Below are 21,932 nucleotides of genomic sequence, written 5' to 3' on the forward strand. Positions count from 1 at the left end.
AAAAGGTAATTGTATACAAACAGTTCATATCAGTTTTGTGTGATGCAGAGCCCTTTGGCAGTTTAGCAATCCCTTTTTATTCTTCAGTATGTCAGACTGCTCTGTGTGTGTGTGTGTGAGAGAGAGAGAGGGAAAGAGAGAGAGAGAGATGCTGCTCAATATAGAAAGTTATAGATGTTCTCATCAGCCACATAAAATGCAACAGAGATTCCTTCCAAACGCCAAGAGAGCAGAGGCTGCAGACAACAGATGTAAGAGCTCCCATAACTGCCAATTTTCAAAGTGTTTGCACTGAAAAGAGGAGGTGCTATTTTGACTGATATTTCAACTGAGTATATAAGGCAGAGGAATTCTTCTCCCCCTCTGCTTGTCACACTGATCTGCATATTCTGAACCGGACTTGGGGCTACTAGTTGTTGAATCTGAAGGACTGAAACTCATTGGGAATAAATAGTGTAACAATGCCGGAACCCACTCAGAAAGCTGGTAAGCATACCCCCCCAAGCCTTTTTAAAAAAGATAGATATTAACAAAACACAAAAAGGTAATCTTTAACCCCTCTTGCACTGGAATCATGAATGACATCCAAGAGTGTCAGACCTAACCAGTATGTCAGCATTATATTTTTGCATAGTTATGTCATTAATCAATTTAAGCAAATGAACTACATTAAAGTAGGAATCCAGTACAAAACTGAATTGGCCTACAACTATTTAAAAAGAGCATTAAGGAGCTATTTGATGGAGTAAGCATTGCATTCCCCTTTAAAAGTATGTGAGTTTTTTTAAGTGTATTTATTTATTTATTTATTTCTGGCTATAAAGTTATCTTGAACCTGAAAATCAAAACATGATTCATTTGTGTTCTCAAAATTCAATATATATCTATGTCTTTCAAGAGCTCATTGCTTGAAAATATAGCTCAGGTCTGTATTAGATTGCTAAAGGATATGATCATAAATCAGTGTAAATAATTTGATGCACATGTTTTCTGTATGTGTGATGGTTAAGAAAGAGACTCATTCACTTTGCCTATATAAATATAGCTATGATAGTACATGTTGCTGCACAGGAGATGTTATCATGGTTGGTTTCAGTAGAAGGGCAGTTTAGGACAGAAAAAATATGCCATTTGTTCTGCAGTCCTTTCAGGGGCAAAACTCTAACTGAAGTAGAAAATTACATATCTTAACAAATGTAAGAGAGATTTTGGAATGATTTAAGATGATTAACTATTGTCTTATGATTTTTCATTTTTAAATATTCATCTATTACTGTTTTGAAACTGTCAGTGAGTATAAACCAAAGATAAGGTATTACATGTATCAGATGTACATGGCGCATATGGTGTTTGCATCCTTGCATCCTCACAGTTCATAATTAACAATTGTATTGTGTATGGAAGGGTGGGAGGTTCTTGGGTAACAGTTTTCATTCTTCTTATTATTATTGTTTAGCATTGACAATGTATTCAGTCTTGTTTGAGACAAAAATAAGGATTTAATGTAAAGCCTTTGGATAATGATTAAGAATGATTCTGTAGTCAAATTACTAGCAATAGATGAACCATTGAAAGTTTGCAGATTGACAGAATGAAACAAAAAATTTCTTGCAAAGTTTAGGGGGTTGAACTTGCAAGCTTTAGTCATATGAGTCCTTACTCAAATGAATAAGGGTTTGCAGGATTGGGACCTTACTTTCTTTCCCCTTACATGGGGTACATAAATATGTATTTAACCCCTAATAATTTCAAAAGTGGTAATATTATAAAGGAGACTGCCTAATCATGGGAAGTCTTTAGATGTATAGGGTAAAATTCTGATTTCAGTTATATCAGGATTAGCCCAGAGCAACCAGATGAAGTCCCTATTTTACACTGATTTAACTGAGATTACAATTTTGTCCCCAACTTACTTCCTTATCCTAGACTTCATAGTACAGAGCATCCTCAATTGCCAATGACTTCAATGGAGTTATGGGCACTCAGTACTTCACAGGAAGTGCCCAGCACCTTGCAGGACTGGAATTTTATTTTATATTTCAATTGTTTCTGAAACCCATCCATATGAACAAAACAGAATTTAGTACCAGTCTTTAATAATCTCAGAAAACCTCTTTTATACACATATATACACCATTTGTTTTAACACTGACCTCAGTACAACTGGCACAATTTTGAAAGCCTTTCTGAATATTATTTTCTGGTGTCATCAAGTGCAAAGGAGCAGAATAACTTTGTGTGGGATCTGAGGGTTTCAGCACCTCACAAGCCAAGCTATGCACTTTGCAGGGCTGACCTCTAAAAAACTAGTGTTGACAGGCTGTGATGATCACTTTACTTACTGGCTTGCTTTAGAGCCCGTGGACAATGATGGATGAAAGATCCCACTGAAAATAGCTACACCAAATGCATGCACTAATACAAGAACCTAATCCTGTGTAAGTGCCAAGCCCCTTCTAAAGTATCTTGTATGTAATGTGAATGATTTACATGTGCATTAAGTGTCCTTTTTGACTAGATATAACACAGCTTTATCAAAAAGCACTACTGACTGAAACAAAACTGAAAACATTTACGTAATGTATAGACAAAAACATTTGAGAGGATTTTTGGAGCATTGTGATTTATTTTGAGAGGTTTTTCTTTAAGGCCAAATCAGGTTAAATGAAAATGTAAGAGCATAGACAATTTAACAGAACATTATGGTTATATTACAAAATAATTTCAGTAGACTTTGAACAAAAAAATGTAATGGTGATGGAACAAGCTAGGTATTTTGGATGAGCCTATATTCATGGACAGAAGCAGAGTCCTATAAATTCACAGTTCAGTTTGGTGAATTTCATAGTCATAGGATTTTAAAAACAATACATTTAATGATTTCAGCTACAGGTTGAACCTCTCTAGTCTAGCACTTTCTCATCCGGCAACATCTGTGTTTCAGCATGATTTTAGGTAGCCAGATGTCCACTTATCATGGATGTGGCCAAGTTTCCTATGGTCCCAAAAAGTTCATTTACAGCCACCAGTCCTGGCTCTCAGTGTTCTGTGCTGATATTTAGCTCTAATTTACCCCTAAATGTTTTCTAAGAGCCCAGTAAGCAGGGGAAGTGTCAGTAATGCTGCTAGACAATATTGACCTCCTGTGGTCCAGAAAATTCTCTCATTCGGCACTGGTCAGATGCCAAGGGTACTGGACTAGAGAGGTTCAACCTGTATTTAAATCTGAATTTCAAAATGTTGTAATTGTAAGAGTCTTGAAAAAATGTTCCCTCTAATAGTTCCATCCATGTGCAAACTTATTGTGTTATGTGCACTGAGGCACATGCGGATGTGCGCCACAAGTCAAAACATATGCGGCTGGCTGTGGTTGCTGTACTAATCAGCTGGACAGCACTTGAATCTCTCCTGGGTGGCCGCCCAAGCATTGAGCTTACAGGGAATGCTGGTCTTTACCCAAAAAAGAGTTCATGGTCACAAAGTAATAGTAGGAAGGGTGCAGTACTGCTACTCTTACAGCTCTCCCTTCAGAGCTGGTCACCTGGCAATCAACAGATGATCTCCAGATATCCGGCTATGAAGGAACATCATCGTCATATCCACCTCAGCTACTTCAAGCAATTTGTAGTACTTTGGTTACTTCTTAATGCTTCTTGGTAGATTAAGAGCTTCAGCTGTACTTCTGCAGTGAGATTTCAGATGCTCATATGTTCAGCAAATACCTGTCTTCAAAGCAACTTCCAGGGTGTAAAGGACAAAAATCAGTTAATTATGATTGCCCTCATGCTAGCAAGACTCACAACAAACCAGCAGGCATCACAAAGAGGACTCGTTCAGGAAACTCCCTACTTTTGGAAACTAGTGGACTTAATACTTTCGAAAAGGAAGAGCAAAGAAAGGTTTCAGGCACAGAACTTCCATTATGTTTTGTGACAAAGTCCCTTGTCAGCCTCTGTGGGTCCCTGCGCTTCCTGGCGGATCTGTGCTGCCTCAGAGACTCACAGAGGCCCCCCCTGCCCAGGCCCTTCCAAAGGCAGGGGTCTCCTCTTAGCGACCCATCCTCATCATAGGCAGGACCAGTACAGGGAGAATAATACCAGTCCCCTTGCAGGCCCACGCCTGCTCCAGTAAAGTGATCCCTCAGGGGAAGGGTGGGGGGAGTCCAGACCCACCCTCTACCCTGGACTCCGGCCCAGGGTCCCTATGAGAACAAGAGGCAACCGGCAGGACCTTTACCCCTGCCCCAAAGTAGTAGCCTCACCCTGGGCCACTTCGCCCACCACTTCCCCGTGGTACCCTTTCGCTCTGCTGTTGCTCTCGCTCTTGCTCTGCTTCTCTGGTGCACCTCCCAAAAACTTCCCCCCTGCTACCAGATGGGGAGCCTTTCATAGGGAGCACAGGGCCTATCTGACCAGTGAGGGCCTGGGCCTAGACAGAGAGCAGAAACACTCTGTCCTCTAGGCTGCAGGGATCCCATTTGGGGAGCCCCGTGGTTGGGAGGTGAGGTGCTGGGCGGTGGGCAGCCTTTCGTTGCTTCAGTCCCCCCTGGGGCTGTCTTTTGGCCCCCCTTCTGGGCCAGCTTCTCTTCCCTGCCTTAGGCAGGCTGCTTTCTTCTCCCCCCAACCCCGCCCCACCCCTCCCCTCCCCTCCCAGCTAGTTTCTTCTGGACCTGCTGCATGGGTGGTGTGAGGGGGGACTCCTGCTGCACTGTCTCTTGGCGGGGAGGGGGATACCCCCCTCCTTCCATCTTCTGGGGGGGACTCTGCTGGCCCTCTGCTTGGGCCCACCTTTCCATCCACTGGCCGCTGCATCCTCACTGCTCTGGAGGAGGTAAGGGGCTTTCTTGGGCAGTGGCTGGACTTCCCTCCACAGCTTGCTGTGAAGTGGCTTGGGGTGGTGAGTTTGGGGGGGGGGGGGCCCTCCCCACCGGGGCTCCAGAGGGGTGGCTGCATAGTTGGGGGTGGGGTCTTAGGGTGTGGTCCCTGCCCCACCCCTGCAGCCACTGCCTCCTTCACTGCCCCGCCCCCTCCACACCCAGCTGCCGCCGGGGCCCTTTCCATCTGGGCCCCACCCTAATCATCTGCCCCTTCCTGCTCCTGTGGGCCCCTGCAGTGGCTGCTGTGGGCCCACCCTCAGGCACCCACGGGCACACTCTTCCCCCGAACCCCCCTCTCCTTTGGTTGGCTTTGCCACCCTTCCACCTTGCCCCCCCCTTATGCCCATGCTTCCCCCCTTTCTTCTGTTAGGTGCCTGAGCCCCTCTCCTCCCACTCACTCACCTCCCCACACTTACAAATATTGAATCCCCCCCCCCCCACACACACATCCGAGTGCAGTAAAAGGAGCCGCTTACCACCCTGTGCTGGGAGTTGTGGCCCCCTTGCACCTCCCTTTCCTCCTTCTTGCCTCCTGCCCCACCCCTACCTGACCAGGTCCTCAGCTTGGCCAGTGGGGGAGGGGTAGCCACTTCCTCCCTCCCTTCTCCTCTCCTCTTCCCCTCCCCCACTCTTTCTTAAAGTGCCCCACCCTGATAAATTCCCTCGCCCTTGCACCCCTCACCATGGCCTCTACAACCACCAGGGGGCCATCTGGTGATGCCCCCCCCTCCCTCTTCCCTCCACTGGCACCCCTTCCACCTCTGAAATGGCGGCCTCCTCTTCCAGGGCCGCCAGGGTCCTTGCCATCTCGTCCGCCGGGGGCGCAGGTGTAGGCTCCGGGGCTCCTGCCACCCCCGCCGCGGCATCCTTCGGTGACCCCACCCCAAACCCAACCCCCCAAAAGGGTAGCAAAAGCCAGGGGAAAAAAGGCGACAGCCCTGCCCGGAAGGCCAAACCTCCCGTGGCGGGGGCTCTTACCCCAGCTGCTGCGACATCTGGCACAGCTCCCCCTTCTCCCTGCCCCCCTGTTCCCACCACTGTGCCTGGGGGCTCCGATTCTTCAGCCCCCAGCTCGTATGCCCAGGCAGCGGCTGCTGCCTTGCACCCTGCTCCCTCCACCTCCGCCAGGACTACCACCCCCGACAGTCGCGGCCCCTTCCCTGCACTCACCAGGAGGCACGGAGTCCACTGCCTCCTGGTGGCTGCCTCGCCCCACATAGAAACCTATGCATGGGCATTGGCACGGGTGGTGGGGCCCATGGCCGTGGTGGCGGCCTCTCAGATGTTCGGGAAGATTTCTTCTTCCTGGCTTCGGAGGCCGCTGCCCAGGAGGCGGTGGAGAGGGGCTTGGCAGTTGGGGGCGTGCATGTGCCCCTGGAGCCACTGGAAGACCTGGGCGTGCGGGTGGTGTTCTCCTCTGTCCCGCCCTTCCTCCCCAACTCCTCCCTTCTGCCTTTCCTTGCCACCCTGGGCCAGCCTCTGTCAGTCCTGAGCCCCCTCCCCCTAGGCTGCAAGGACCCCACCCTTCGGCGTGCTTTCTTTCCACCGGCAGGCTCGGGTACAACTGTTGCCGGCGGCAGCACAGGGCACGGTAGCCCAGGAGGGGGCTATACTGATGCCCTATCAAGGGGCCCAGTACCGGGTCTTTTATACCCTGGGGGAGGCCCAGTGTTTCGTGTGCCAGGCGGTGGGGCATGTCCGGAGGGATTGCCCCCTGGCCCAGTGTGAAGAGGAGCCCGGGACCTCCTTCAACCCAGGGGGCGCCAGCCATGAGACCGGCGGCGCCCCGACCGTGACAGGCCCTGGGACCGCCCCTCCTCCTCTCATCCCAGATGGATCCATCGCCGCTCGGGTGTCAGAGGGCACCTGACTGCATGATGCTGGGCAGGAAGAAGCGGGCGCCGGCGCCTGAACGGGCACAAGAACTGGGCATGCGGAGGAGAGGGAGGCAGGGCCGGCGGCAGGACCTGGGCAGGGCCCACCCCAGGGCGGGCCACCCCCTCCCCCTGCTCTCCTGGCCCCTCCTTTCCTCCCTCCCTCCTTGCTGCCTCAGTCCCCTGGCCCTTCCTCCTCTGCCACCCAGCCCCCATCCTCGGAGGACTGGGTGCTGGTAGGGGGAAAAAGGAAGAAAGGAAGTGCACGCACCCGGCACCCCACCCCGTCGGAGGACGGGGCAGGCATGCCCCGCAAAGCACCAAAAAGAGCCGCCAGCCCTAGCCCACCCACCGAACCCCCGGCCACCGACCGTATGCTGCGGGTGGCCGGAGTCACCGCAGCGGCCATAAAGGACACCACCCCTTCTGCCCCAGAGCTGGAGCCTCAAAAAACAGAGACTGCCTCCGTCGTCCCCTCGCCCTCCTCCGACACCCCTCTGGTCGCTGCCCAGCTTGCCCCTGTGGAGCGTCCAGAGGAGGTGAGCCTCGGCCTTGCCCTCCTCTTGCAGGAGGTCGAGACCCTGGGTTTCACCCCGGCGGCCCTTGACATGGATGGCCTTCTATTGGAGGCCTGCGGGCCGTCCCTCTACTTCCCACCCCCCTCGCTCCCCCTCTCCCTGTCCACTAGCACCCCTTTAACCCCCTTCCCTGCTCTGCGACGTCACGGGGCGCGGCCCCCCTCTCAATCGGGGATGACCTCCCAGCGGGGGTTGGCCAGCCCCCGGATGCCCCAGGAGACCTGGTGTTCCCATTATGCCCTCCCTCCCCTCCTGGACCCGAAGACCCTACCACCATTCCCGCCACCCCGTCGGTGCCCGTCGCCAAGTGTGTGGGCACCTTGCCCCTAACCCCAACTCCCCTTCCACCGCCTGTGGAAGTTCCCCCTCCCGAGATCCCCTCTGCTCCCATCCCAGGCCCTACTCCCACCCTGGCCCCCCTCTCGACCCCCACCCCTGCTCCCCTCTCCAATCAATGCCCCATCCAAAAACCTGTAACCCTCCACCCTCCAGGCCCTCCGCTTCCCCCTCTTCCGCCACTCCCACCCCTTTCTCCTCCCCCTGCTCCCCCTCCACCCCCTTCAGACCCTTCCCCTCCAAACCTCATCCTCCCCACCCTCCCCCCTCTACCCCTCCCCTCAACATTTGTCCACCCACATCTGCCCCCGAGACTGTGATCGCCTGGGAGGCCTTTGCCGTACCACCCACTCCCAGCACCTCCGGGGCTGCTCTTCCTCTGCCGCCGCCATCCCTCCCAAACTTAGACCCCACTCCCCGCTTCAACCTTTTTTCCGGCCGCGGGGCCCACAAGAAAACAGGGCTGACAGATCCCCGGCACCCCAAAACCCCAGCACCCCATGCGCTGGCGGGCGAGAGGCACCAGTTCTTGGACGACATCCGCGGGTCCAAGAACAAGGTCGCTCTCACCCTCCAGCGCTGGGGTGACTCTTGCTGAGGATCTGGCTGCACTTCTTCCCGCACCACCTTATCCTTGCACACCCTATCCGTGGCCCCACCAAGTCGTGGGACTTCCTCATCAGCCTCCTCCTGGCTATGGCCAACATAGCCATTTATAACACTCAGAGGAGGAGGCTGGCAGGGGGGGAGGCCTGCAACTGTGGGGCCTATTTCCGCTCCTCTCTCCACTCATGAATCCAGGCAGAGTTCCTTTGGGCGGCGTCCGCTGGCTCTCTTGACACCTTCAAGGGACAGTGGGCGCTGTCCGGGGTTCTCTGCTCGGTGTCCCCTTCTGGTTCCCTCCTTCTAAACCTTTGACCTCCACTCCCGTCCCTGGTTTTTCTTTAGTTGTCCCCCACATTTTGTTGGGGCCATGACCTTTTTTAATGGGTCCCCTCTCCCTCTAAGAGGGGCCTTTTAGTTGTGGGCGGGCTGTGCCCGTCCACTCCATGGATCCCCCAATAGGACCTAGTATACTGTCCTTCTAGAAGGCTCTGGAAGCTTCCAGGTAAGGGTCTACCACCGGGTTTACCACAGTTTGGAGAGAGCAATCACAGTAGCATCTGAACAATAGGTTGCACCATGCTTTTGTAAAACTGCCAACTCAAACTATTTCCAACTGTTTGTTGACACCATCACAGGGGACAGGTACAACGATATGTAACAAGGGCTTCATAAATTTATGTCTGTTTGTTCCTCCCAAGATGGGAAAAAAGCCATGATCATGGCATAGATCAGTGTAAATCAACAACTGATCCTGGTCCCTAAGATCTCCCTGACACAGGTTAGGAAGGCAGCAAGCTGACCCATGGTATCAGAAAGGTTGGGAAACACTGGCATAAATAGTCATTTGTAATCCCATTTCAAAAGCATCTGTCATTTGTCTGACAACTTTATTTTCTGATATTTTGGAAAGACTATCAGCGGTCTGGACCTGTAAAATATTCCTGTTTCTCCTCCACATTGTCAGAGAATGTAAATATGCTACAGAAGCTTTTTGTGGCATGTGGATTTTTACCCACCTGTGATTTCAGTCACTCACTTGATTATTTAATAATTATAAGTAAAATCAAATAAGCTATTTTAGAAGTCTTGGCATTAGATTGGTCAAATTCTTTAGTAACCCAGATTTAGATATATCTGGACTAATTCCCTGGTTTTCTAATAACATATTCAGTCAAATAAGCTAGTTTAAAGTTTTGTTTGCAAGATTTTAACTAAGTTTAGGCATCCCTTTTTGTATTATTTTTATTACACTCCTCAGTAGTATCATCAACCATTAGTCTCAGTATTGGGGATGGTTGAAAGACCAGTAGAAATCATTTTTCAATTCCTTCATTCCAATTAAATGATTTTGGCCGTGTCTACACGAGCCCCAAACTTCGAAATGGCCACTCAAATGGCCATTTCGAAGTTTACTAATGAAGCGCTGAAATGCATATTCAGCACTTCATTAGCATGCGGGTGGCCACAGCACTTCGAAATTGATGCGCTGAGCTGCCGCGCGTCTTGTCCAGACGGGGCTCCTTTTTGAAAGGACCCCGCCTACTTCGAAGTCCCCTTATTCCCATGAGCTGATGGGAATAAGGGGACTTCGAAGTAGGCAGGATCCTTTCGAAAAGGAGCCCCATTTGGACGAGCCGCGAGGTACGTCAATTTTGAGGTGCCGCGGCCGCCCGCATGCTAATGAAGTGCTGAATGTACATTTCAGCGCTTCATTAGTAAACTTCAAAATGGCCATTTGCGTGGCCATTTCGAAGTTTGGGGCTCATGTAGACACGGCCTTTTTTTCTCAAATGTTTTGCAGGGATTGAAATTCAAGTAATTGACAACTTTCTTAGAAAAATCATAATTTTGAAAAATGCAAACCATCCCTACTCAATAATATAAAGTAACAGTGTCATTTACTACCACTGCCACTTTTCGTTTCACTCAGATCTGTTCAAGTGACTACTGCAGAGTATTGCCTAGCTTTCTGTACACAAATTATACTTTTACAAATAAGCAGACATCAGTTTCATTCCCTGTTCAAACCCTCACACTGATCCTGGGCACTCATCCTAATATAGCCCCCAAATCGGTGGTGCAGCTGCTGCTGTTCTTTCTGTGTAGACGCATGCTTCAGCAAAGCAAGGGGTAAGCATGCAAATATTTTGCTGCTGCTATCACCATTTTTCTTCTACAGCACTGGCTTTAAAACTTTTCTCCCCCTGTACATGCACACACAGTTTTTAGTTTTATTAGTTTGAGTACCAGTCCCCATAGCAAGGTTCATGTACAATCTAGTCACATATGAGTCACAAATATTCACATAACACTATATAGTGCATGAGCATTGCTGCCACATTTTCATTGGCACTAGCATTTTTCTGCATCAGTACATTTTGAAGGAGGGGAATGAAGGGAAGATCTGTATTTTACTTCACCTGTCAGTTCTTCACAAATTTTATTTTCATCACTTGTAGCTAAAGGGAAGGCTTCCAAGCACAGCCTGGACTTGTAACTGGATCATCATGGGTGTGCTCCTGCTTCCTTGCAGAGGTCTATTGAACAGGAATCCACTGGCATAGATTCAGTTGCAGACTGGGGCCTAAATAACTTTTGAGCTGTCTTTCCCACATCATAAATTATGCCCAAGTGCTGCTCCCAAACTTCCTCCCAAGATACTAGTCTGTCTCTTGATACTCAATCTCTGATGTTTGTCTTTATAGTCTCAGTATCTTTAATCTGCTTGAAAAGCAGTTTGCATTGGCCTAAAGCAAAACAAAAGAAAAGAATGAACCAAACTTGAATAGAGTGAAAATGGGAAACTTGCACTAGCAGTTTCTTCTCCATGAAAAAGTCTAAATTGGTCAATTTTTAATTTTCAGTCAGTGCTTTTTTTAAACTCGATTGATACAATTTATTGATGAGGCAAAATCATTCTTGCCTGATACTATTCTTATTTCAATCCAAAATGCTACCTGTCTTACTCATGGAACAATGTTTACCATGATTGCCCTCAATAAATAACAAATTAAGAAATAAATCATAATACTGAAAAGAACATATAAAGGTGAATACTCTTTTCAGTGCACTAGAGGGTGCTTTCTACTTGGCAGAACTGTCATTTGTAAAATGTTTCCCTTATGCTGCTCCCTGCTGCACCTGTTGTGAAGATAAATAAAGGACTGTCCAATTCTTTCCCTTCATAAATCCTAAATATATCATGTAAAGAAAGCTTTTTAAAAACATGTTATACTATCCTTTTCCCCTGGCAGACTGTAAGAGTAACTGGCTTTATTTTCAGAAGGGCAGGGGTTTGGGTCAAACAGGAATAAGAGGATGCAGCTAACTGGTGAGGTACTGATACCAGTCAAACAGCATAAATTAATGATCATCAGGGAATTGTTTATGGTATAGTGCAAAGGATTTTGTTGTATGAGAGGCATTCAGAGTTTTGTTTGAATTGAAAGAACAACATATAGATTGGAACATGGATTAGTTCCAAAAGTGTAAAAGAAAGCACAGAATAGATTAAATCTTGGAAATCCTCAGTCGGGAAAAACATCCACAGAGTTCACCAGCCAAGTAACGATCCAACGTAAAATGAATGAAGAATTTAGCAAGGGCAGAAGAGTGTTTCTCAAGTATGGTTGACAGATGTCTGAGTTTTGACCGGAACATCCTGTCGTAAAGGGACCCTGGAGGTTCCAGTCAGCAGGACAAGCTATTAAAAAGTCCAACTAGAGGGCTGGCAGACGCCCTACCTGGCTCTGTGTGGCTCCTGGAAGTTGCCAACATGTCCTTCGAGTTCCTAGGAGGAGGAGGAGTGGGAAAATGCCTCCATGCACACCTGTGTGCTAGCTGTGCAACTCCCATTGGCTGGGTTAAGAGGGTAATTACTATTGTTAGGCCATCCCAGATGGTAACAGGCAAGGCTAATTTTTCTATTATTAACTATTATTTCTGCATCATGGTAGGAGCATAGTGCACTTTAATGGCAAATCCAAAAAGTTCCAATTGGTTTTGCAAAAGCTCTCATTTTTGCATTAATTCTTTCCTTTGAAAGGGGAAAAAAGTTGGAAACAACCATGTTTGTTCACTGTTAATTGTGTCAGGCTAGCAACCACAGGAATACTATGACCACACTAGTAGTTAGTTTCTCAGCAAACTGTGGCAGGGGAGTATCTCTGAAAAAGATCATTCACCTTGCAGTCCATGTACCACAGCCTAGCCCATCCTGTGTAGCATCATTATTCTCTAACCTTGATTTACTTCCCTATGAGGTACCTCCAGTTCTTGTAATATAGTATAGTTTCAGCTCCATAGTATGACAGCCTCCTCTTATCCTCTTCAGCGTCTTTTCTGCTGGTTCCCTTCTTTTCTTGAATTTATGTCCTCTTACTTTTGATCCCCTTAACCATTTGTATAGCTTTAGGACAGCCCTACTTTCCTTGAAATACTCTCATGTTCCATTTTACTTGCTTCTTTTCTAATCTTTACAAAATCAGGTTTTTTCTGTCTAGCCTTTTCATATCAACATTTTTGCCACCCCCCTCCCTGTTTTTAACTAATTAATTACTAATTATTCTGCAGTAATGTGGTCTCCAAAATGATGAATGGTCTCTCATCAGGCTGAATTTATGGCTCAAGAAATTCTAGTGAAGCTGAGTAAATGTATTTTTCAACTGGGAGGCCATCTCAATTTAAACAAACCTGGTTTCATTCAAAAATTTTAGAAGATTTTTAATTTTCCTTTGTATTAAAAGTTGTTATTTTAAAGCAACTGGAACATTTCAAATGCTATCAAATTAATTTTAAGTTTTCAATTTAAGTCAACCAAAACAGTTTCAGTTGCCTGGAAAGGATTTTTTTAAATTTTGTTTGTTTGTTTCTATTTGGCTTATTTCATTGTTTCTACCTCTTTGTGTGTGTGTGTTTTTAAGCTGGCCAAAGCTGAAATTGAAATGTTCTTCTAAATTGAAAGTTGAAACAAAACATTTCTAAGTAAAAAAAAAAAAATGCAACAAAATATTTTTACACTTTTCACAGCAAAACTATTCATTACATGCAACCTAAGTTAACTGAATAGTTTTAGGCCTTTCAAAATGCATTTTTCAATGAAAAACCAATTAATTGAAAACTTTTTCTCAGTTCTAAAATTTAGTAAAGTCTGAGGAGTTCCACCAGAGATTAATCTGGCCCATTTGACTTTTGGTAGAGCACCGATATGATGCTCTCTGATTTGTTGTATGATGATGTGTTCCAGTTGCTTTCTAGACAGTGAGCTCATGTGATTTTAATTTTCATTGAATGTCAGTTGGTCACTGATCATCCTCTTGCAGCCTGTGAACATTTAACACACATTGGTCCAAATTCATCCCTACTGTAGCTTCATTTCCTTTTGCCATTTCAAAATCTTTTCTTCATCTCTCTGCACCTGACTGAATAGACCACATCTCTGTCCAGGCCTCTGCTGTGCTGCCCCCAAACTTCTTTTGATCCAGCTTCCCCTTTCTGAAGTATTCTTTAGTGCAGTGTTTCTCAGACTTCTTTTTTATAAAATTCCCCTTTCTTAAAAAATTATAAATACCCCCAATACCTACAATTTTCAGACACACAAATATTTTTTCTGCCATTGCAAAACATTTGTTAAACAACGTGATCGTAATTAGGTGGTTGGAAGATATTGCCTATAGGATCAACCAGTGAGGCTCAACCAGTCCAACAACACCACCATCACACTGGGAGGGGATTACCTAGAAGATATGGAGCAGTTCACGTACTTGGGGAGTATTACGGACATAGATGGAGGAACAGACAAGGATGTCAGTGTCAGGATAGGGAAAGCAACAGCTGCATTCAAGACTTTCCATCTCATATGGACTTCACAGATAATATCTACGAAGACAAAACTGTGGATCTTCAACACAAATGTGAAGAGTGTGCTCTTGTTATGGATGCAAGACCTGGCATACTAAAAAGTCTTCAAATCACAAGCTACAGACATTCATAAACAGATGCCTGAGGAACGTCCTTCACATCAAATGACAAGACTTGATTACAAATGAGGAGCTTTGGAACAGAGTAGGACAAGAACCAATTGACATTCAAATCAAGAGAAGAAAGTGGGGATGGCTAGGCCACACTCTCAGAAAACCATCTGCCATGATAGTCCATCAAGCTCTCACATGGAACCCGCAAGGAAAACGCAAAACAGGAAGACCTCGGACAATGCGGATAAGGTCTATTGATATTGAAGGACAACAATTGGGGTACTCCTGGAGCCAGATAGAAGTTTTGTCCCAAAACAAAGAGAAGTGGAGGAGACATGTAGATGACCTATGCTCCACGCAGAGTACAAGGGTTAAGTAGTAGTAGTAATAAACTTGCCATCGTACTTATGATTGTGCAAAAAGGGTAAATAAAAAAATTAGATGAACATAAAATAAGTCTAATTTGTATTCATAAAAAGGCTGAGAAACACTGAGTGAAGGTACCCTCTGGAAGAACTCTGAGTACGCCCAGGGGTGCACATACCACTGGTTTAGAACCACTTCTCTAGCACAAACCCGCCTTTAGCAGGCAAGCTCCCACAAAAGCCATTCCAACAATCAGTCCTCCCAGCTACTGCAAGGAAGCACTTCCCTCTGCCCCTACCCTCAACCAAAGGCCCCATGTTGCAGACATGGAAGAGGAGTTACCATTAATTCCACTTGTAGCAGTTTCCTGATGGATTTCTACTCAGAGGCCTGCCTGGACCTGAGGTGCATAACATGCTGCATAGAGTGGCTGCTCTCTCTGTCTGCCTCAACTCTCCCTTCTCAGAATTATAAAGCAGTGTCTTGGGGAGTATGTAAAAGAATTCCTGCTCTCTCCTCACTGGGGATTTAGACAGGTGTCTTGTGCGGTTTGCTACTTTCTTCTTGCACTGGGTAACACAGGATAGTCTGTGGTCAGTTGTTATTGCTCTCATAGGTGTGATACATAATAAAAATTATCATCATGTGACTGCCACAAAAAACTGTGCTTGTTCTAACGTAAATCCTAGAGGAGGAGAATGTCCCCGTAGGAGGTCTCACTGTCCAATAATATTGTGATACATTCAGAAGACGGGATCATGTAAAAAACCACGAACCCTTCAGCAAACTAGCCTAGTCCAGAAAATGTTCCCAGTTTAATCCATAAGTGACAAGAACTAGGTTGTATCCCAAACTGTGCACTCCTGCAGGGGCATAAAGGGAGAAAGATTCTCCTCTCCCTTTCTCCACTCTTATGCCCCTCTGTCAGCTACCCAGAACATGGCTCAGTGGGCACAGGCATAAAGGACATTGCATAGGCACTTATTTACTCTATCCCCTGCTCCTTACACAGATAGGTGGGACACAGGCAAAGCCATAGTATGTGCTGGTGGAAGAGAGTGTTAGTCATTGGCTGTTGCCAAAGAAAGTTCTAAATTATTACCCCCAGAGCAAAGAGTGGGCTGCTTGGGGATCAGAAGAGAATTGTGGCTCCCTGAGTTACAATTACTTCCCTGGAATACTCCTAGGACAGCGCAGTAACCCAGAGCACCACATTATGAGATCTGACCTTAAGGCAACCTACGTCAGTGTTTAACATTTCCAGATTAGTTCTCAGCATTTTCTTTGCACAGCTCTTTCCTTTCCAGGAAGGATGCCGATATTGTTGCACTCAGTAACCATTTCAGCTGTTCCACACAAAGCAGCTAATATACCTAGATTTCCAGAAAGCCTTTGACACGGTCCCACACCAAAGGCTTTTATGTAAATTAGGTGGTCATGGGATAGGAGGAAAGATCCTTTCATGGATCGGGAATTGGTTAAAAGACAGAAAACAAAGGGTGGGAATAAATGGTAAATTTTCACAATGGAGGAGGGTAACTAGTGGTGTTCCCCAGGGGTCAGTCCTGGGACCGATCCTGTTCAACTTGTTCATCAATGATCTAGAAAATGAGGTAAGCAGTGAGGTGGCAAAGTTTGCAGATGACACCAAGTTGTTCAGGACAGTCAAAACCAAAACAGATTGTGAAGAACTACAAAAAGATCTCAGCAAACTGAGTGATTGGGCAGCAAAATGGCAAATGAAATTTAATGTGGGTAAGTGTCAGGTAATGCATGTTGGAAAAAATAACCCAAATTACACGTACTACATGATGGGGTCAAATTTAGCTACGACAGATCAGGAAAGGGATCTTGGAGTTATAGTGGATAGTTCTCTGAAGACATCCACGCAGTGTGCAGCGGCAGTTAGTAAGGCAAATAGGATGTTAGGAATTATTAAAAAAGGGATCGATAATAAGACAAAAGATATCATACTTCCCCTATATAAAACTATGGTACGCCCACATCTTGAGTACTGCTTGCAGATGTGGTCTCCTCACCTCAAAAAAGATATATTGGCATTAGAAAAGGTTCAGAAAAGGGCGACTAAGATGATTAGGGGCTTGGAACGGGTCCCATATGGGGAGAGGCTAGAGAGACTGGGACTTTTCAGTTTGGAAAAGAGGCGATTGAGGGGCGATATGATAGAGGTATATAAAATCATGAATGGTGTGGAGAAAGTGAATATAGAAAAATTATTTACCTTTTCCCATAATACAAGAACTAGGGGACACCAAATGAAATTGATGGGTAGTAGGTTCAAAACTAATAAAAGGAAATTTTTCTTCACACAGCGCACAGTCAACCTGTGGAACTCCTTGCCCGAGGAGGCTGTGAAGGCCAGGACTCTATTAGGGTTTAAAAAAGAGCTTGATAAATTTTTGCAGGTTAGGTCCATAAATGGCTATTAGCCAGGGATAAAGTATGGTGCCCTAGCCTTCAGAACAAGGGCAGGAGATGGATGGCAGGTGATAAATCACTTGATCATTGTCTTCTGTTCTCCTTCTCTGGGGCACCTGGCATTGGCCACCGTCGGCAGATGGGATGCTGGGCTGGATGGACCTTTGGTCTGACCCAGTATGGCCATTCTTATGTTCTTATGTTTCTTTTATCAGTGCCCCTGTACCAGCACTTGCCACTGCAAGCAACATCAGAGGTGTCTGTGTCAGAGAGGTGGACCTTTTAACCTTTTTTTCTCATGTGGAATGAATCAGTTCAGATCTTCACATTTACTGAATATATACAGCACGGCACTTCTGTTTTCCTATCCAGTGGTCTAATAAAGTTTCCATTATAAGTGAAGAGTCATTGTTTCTAGTGGAAACTCCAGTTTTGCTCTGTAGCTGTGGGAATGCCTAGAACCACCCACAGAAGCAATCAATCAGCACACACCTGCCTAGAATCAGGCAGATCTAGAGACAGTCATGTAAGGCATGGTATATAAATGGAAGGTGTCTGTTGATTGATTGCTTCTGTGTGATTTATATGTTTATATTTATATGTATGCACTCACTCTAGCACACCTGGTTTAAGACCTCAGTTCCTTATTTTTATAAGAACTAATATGCAAGGGAGAAAATGCACAGACTAGATCCAAACAAGAGTCTGAACACCAGTGGGGACTATTCCTGCTGCTCCTGCACAGGTGCAGACTCAAGGGATGCCTGATGACATTTTTTCCATCACATTCCCTCCAGTCTTACTAAGTTTCTGTCTAAGCTTTCCTTTGCTCTATTTTTAAAGAGGAAAGCTGACCTCTCTCATTTTCTCCTTTGCCCTTGCTTTCCATTTCCACATTTTATAAAGAGGATTTCACTCATCTGACATTATTTTCAGTTGAACAGCAGGTAACTTTAGCTAAGGTTGTGATTTGCAAAGCTTTTCAAATATCTTTCTCTGGAACGTCTGTGTGAGTATCCAGGATATACATTTCTAATGCACATATCACTTTCCTAACTCAAGGTTGTGTGTTCTTACAAGTCAAGTCTGATGATGGGCTTTAAGAAAAACACCACAAGAAATATTTTAAAATTAACTTTACACCTGACACAAGGAACCCAGAGGACAAACAGAGAGTCCAAAATGTATTTTTTTAAAAGTCTCATGCTTTAAGGCAGACTTCTGATTTTTGTATATTCGGGGTTGAAGTAAGAATGTCAGTGAGCTGTGCATGCGTGACAACAGGTAATAGTAGAAGCAGTATGGCTGATCATCCAAGACAATAATCTCTTCAATTTTCTCAGTGGTAATTCATTTATCTGAAATGATATTCACATTTACTGAACATAGCCAGTACTTCTATAACTCATTTTAGAGAATTACAGAACAGAGAACAATTCCTGCCTCCCTACTTACATTTCTTGTGAATCAGTTGGAGAGCTGCTCCTCACAAGAAGCCAGGCTGAGGAGGTTCCACAGCTTACTAACATTCTTGCTCCAATCTATAAGGATTACTCTACTGCTGACAGAAACCTGCCTTTTGGTCTTGGGAAGAGAAAGAAAAATGAGCTACATTTAAATTGTGGCCATCGTTCACCCATGTTAACTTTTTGAAAATCCAGAATTAGGATGGGCTTCAATCTCTTGGCCACTTAAATCTCTCTTGGGCAGGCGTCCAAGCGCTCGGCTTGCAGGGAACACTGGTATTGGTGGTCCTGCCCAAAGCTAAAGGAGTTGGGATGAGGTCAGAGATGAAGAATCAGGGATCCATAGGGGGACACCGAGCAGAGAACTCCCAGTAGAATGCCCTGATCCTCAAAGACATGCTGGGAGTCTGTGGATGCTACCCAGAGGAAATCTGACCAGGGGCATGAGCAGATAAGGGACTGGAAAAAATCCCTATAGTTACAAAACATCCTCCATCCAGTTTTCCCCTCCTGGAATAAGGGATGGTCATCTTGGTCAATGCACAGAGGAGGTTGACAAGGTCCTGTGAAGCTGCAGAGCTGTGTTGGTGGTGGTGCACTTCAGAAAATGATGTGTCAGAAATAGATTCAGAGGCCTAAGCCTCCTCTAGCCTTAGCCACCCCACTGCCTATGGCCACAGGACTAAGAGGAGCTGCTGTACTCTACAGCAGTAGAATAACCAGTCACCTGCAATTTGAGCCTCCCCCCAGCAAGGAGATCTCCTTAACTGTCTCAGCAACAGTACAGATAATGGATCTGGGTGCGGGCCAGAGAGTCTGAGCTAGAGCGTTGTGGTGGTGAAGGTCCATGGTGTACAGGTAAAACTCATCTCCTCACCACCTCCCCTTCCTGCTAAACCTGACTTATGTTCAGCAATTATATGAAACAACAATAACTTCCAACTTGAAAGACAAGTTAAAGTGAAATTTTAATGTGGATCACCTGTACTCATCCAAATAGCTCATAGCACCATCTACTTCTTACCAATAAAGCAACACAAAAAACAGCAGATCAGTGGCGCTTCATAGTGTTTTTCTCTGATGCATTGTCTTGCATCATTTCAAACATCAGTTTTTCAGAACAAAAAAGCAGTCCAGTAGCACTTTAAAGACTAACAAAATAATTTATTAGGTGACGAGCTTTCGTGGGACAGACTCACTTCTTCAGATCACAGTGGGTCTGTCCCACGAAAGCTCATCACCTAATAAATTCTTTTGTTAGTCTTTGAAGTGCTACTGGACTGCTTTTTGATTTTGATAGTATATAGACTAGCATGGCTATCTCCCTGTTACTATTCAGTTTTTCAGAGATGATGCAAGGAACAATAAAGTTTGGGAACCATTACATTAGAACCTAGCTACAACTCTATCTACAACAAGAACCCATGCTGCTTCATATACCAGTGTGATAGTTTGGAGGAGTCCTTTCTCTGGTTAGAGTTTTCTGAAATAAATACATAAATTATAAATAAATAAATAACTCCTTAACTTTTATGCTTTTTCTTTTATACTGTAATCAGGGCTTAAGATATATTAAGGGGAAAATATGGTTACATCTGAGAAAGGGTAAGAAATTACTGTAGCTCCTGAACATCAGCATTTTATTTGCTAATGGTTTCTTTCCAGCAACTTTTGCACAAGTTTACTATATTTTTATTTCATAATGAAGTTATATAGCAATATATATGAAAATTATAAGATACCATCTTCTAAAATTAAACCAGGTTCACTTATAATCTGTCCCGGAAGTCATAATTTTTTGCAAAACACTATTTCTATGTGAAATGCATATATGTATGTTAAACAGATTGTAAATTTCATTAAGAAAGTACAGCAGAGCTTTAGGTGGGAATTCTAACTGTAGCTGGTTAATACCCATTGACTAGCTCTGAAAAAAGTAGTCATCATATGGGTTAGACATAACTAACATAATCAATTTAACTGCTTTAGCACACTGAAAAAAAAAGATTAAAATGGAAACAGCAAGAGAGGCCCATGTATATCTGATGTAGGACCACTGAACCTTAGTGGAGGTTCTGTCTTTACAGAGTTATGCATTTGGAAGACCATTTATGGTATCATCTATTTTACAGCTCCGGGGATTGCATCAACTAGAATTCTATCCATTTTCACTTACATACCATGCAGCTGGGTCATTGATCACATACCTGTGCTATTATATAGCTGGTGATTTTTATGACACAGCCACCACAAATAGATTAGGTATCTTGAGAATTTGTTTTTCATACAGTGTAATACAAAGTCTATATTAGGACGCATGTCCTTTCAGAAGGCAAATAAAACAGAGTACCCAGTTGAACATGCACAACTCTCATGATATGGAAGATGAGCAAAGGGTTAGATTGTGGGATTTACATAAGCATGATCCATCCCTTCTTCCAGTGATATTTTTGTTGTGTTAAACAGTAGTCAAAAACTCTTAACATTTCATTAGAAACATATGCTACAGAACCACTCAGAGCACAGGGAAATGGGAATGGATACATGGGGAAGACAAGTATTTACACTCTGGTTTATGTTGCAGTTGCATGAGAGTGTGGGGGGTAAGTATATGGCCAGTGAAAATGGGCTCATAAGAGAAATATTTGAAAGCCTCAGTCTTAGACCACTGCTGTTCCCAGTCAGCTGAAGCTAGAGCAAGTGGAAAACCTACATTTTTTCCTACGGAACATTTTGTTGGAAAAATACTTTCATATTTTTGCATCTTCATTAAAAATAGGACAAGAAAATTAAAATAAGTATGAAACTGACTTCATTACATTATTAACCAGAACTATAGTGGGCCAGGCAACTAACAAAATTTTTGTTCACCTCATTATTTAGCTCAGGACCAGAAAGACAGGGCTATATTTGCACAAAGATCTAAGATTTTTATTTATCCAGATTACTGTTCTAGCTGTCAGTTTTAAAATAACACAGAAGATGACATTTGTGGACATTCAGAAAAAAAGTAGAAGTTCTAACTAGAACTGTATCAGTTTCCTACCAGACTAAGGAATAGTTATATATTTTCAAAATTTGGGACAATTTCTCACTTTATAAGCAGTCAGATGTCTGATGTTTGTAGATTGGATCACTGTACTCTATCTTCCATAATGCTGAATCTTCATCAGGAGCAACCATGGGCTCAACACCCATTGGTGTCTGATGCATCTCTCACTATTTCCTTCCATCTTTCCCTATCCAGTGTGGAGTAGCTTAGTTTTTGTAAACTAGCTCTGCACCAATCTACTATATCATCTACCCATTCTCTGTAGCATCTGCTTCTCCTATTCAAATCATCCATTATGCTGAATACCAGGGTCTTGATTTTTCATTCATCATTCACTCTGCAAATATGCCCGAATAACACTAACTTG

At 44.8% G+C, this 21,932-nt stretch overlaps 1 protein-coding gene across 4 annotated transcripts in view; it reads left to right on the top strand.

The window, feature by feature from the left end:
- Positions 1-231: 231 nt before the first annotated feature.
- MYBPC1 (myosin binding protein C1) overlaps positions 232-21,932 on the top strand; it is a 114,390-nt gene continuing 92,689 nt past the window's right edge. For 3 of the 4 annotated variants that reach the window (XM_075007509.1, XM_075007517.1, XM_075007528.1), the window contains exon 1: positions 233-486. In XM_075007509.1, coding sequence (XP_074863610.1) covers positions 462-486 — 25 coding nt within the window. In that variant the 5' untranslated portion in view covers positions 233-461. Of the gene's footprint in view, positions 487-21,932 lie in introns of all 4 variants that reach the window. The other variant, XM_075007537.1, reaches the window with a different exon arrangement.

Source organism: Carettochelys insculpta, chromosome 1, assembly GCF_033958435.1.
Source record: "Carettochelys insculpta isolate YL-2023 chromosome 1, ASM3395843v1, whole genome shotgun sequence".
Classification (NCBI taxonomy): domain Eukaryota; kingdom Metazoa; phylum Chordata; order Testudines; family Carettochelyidae; genus Carettochelys; species Carettochelys insculpta.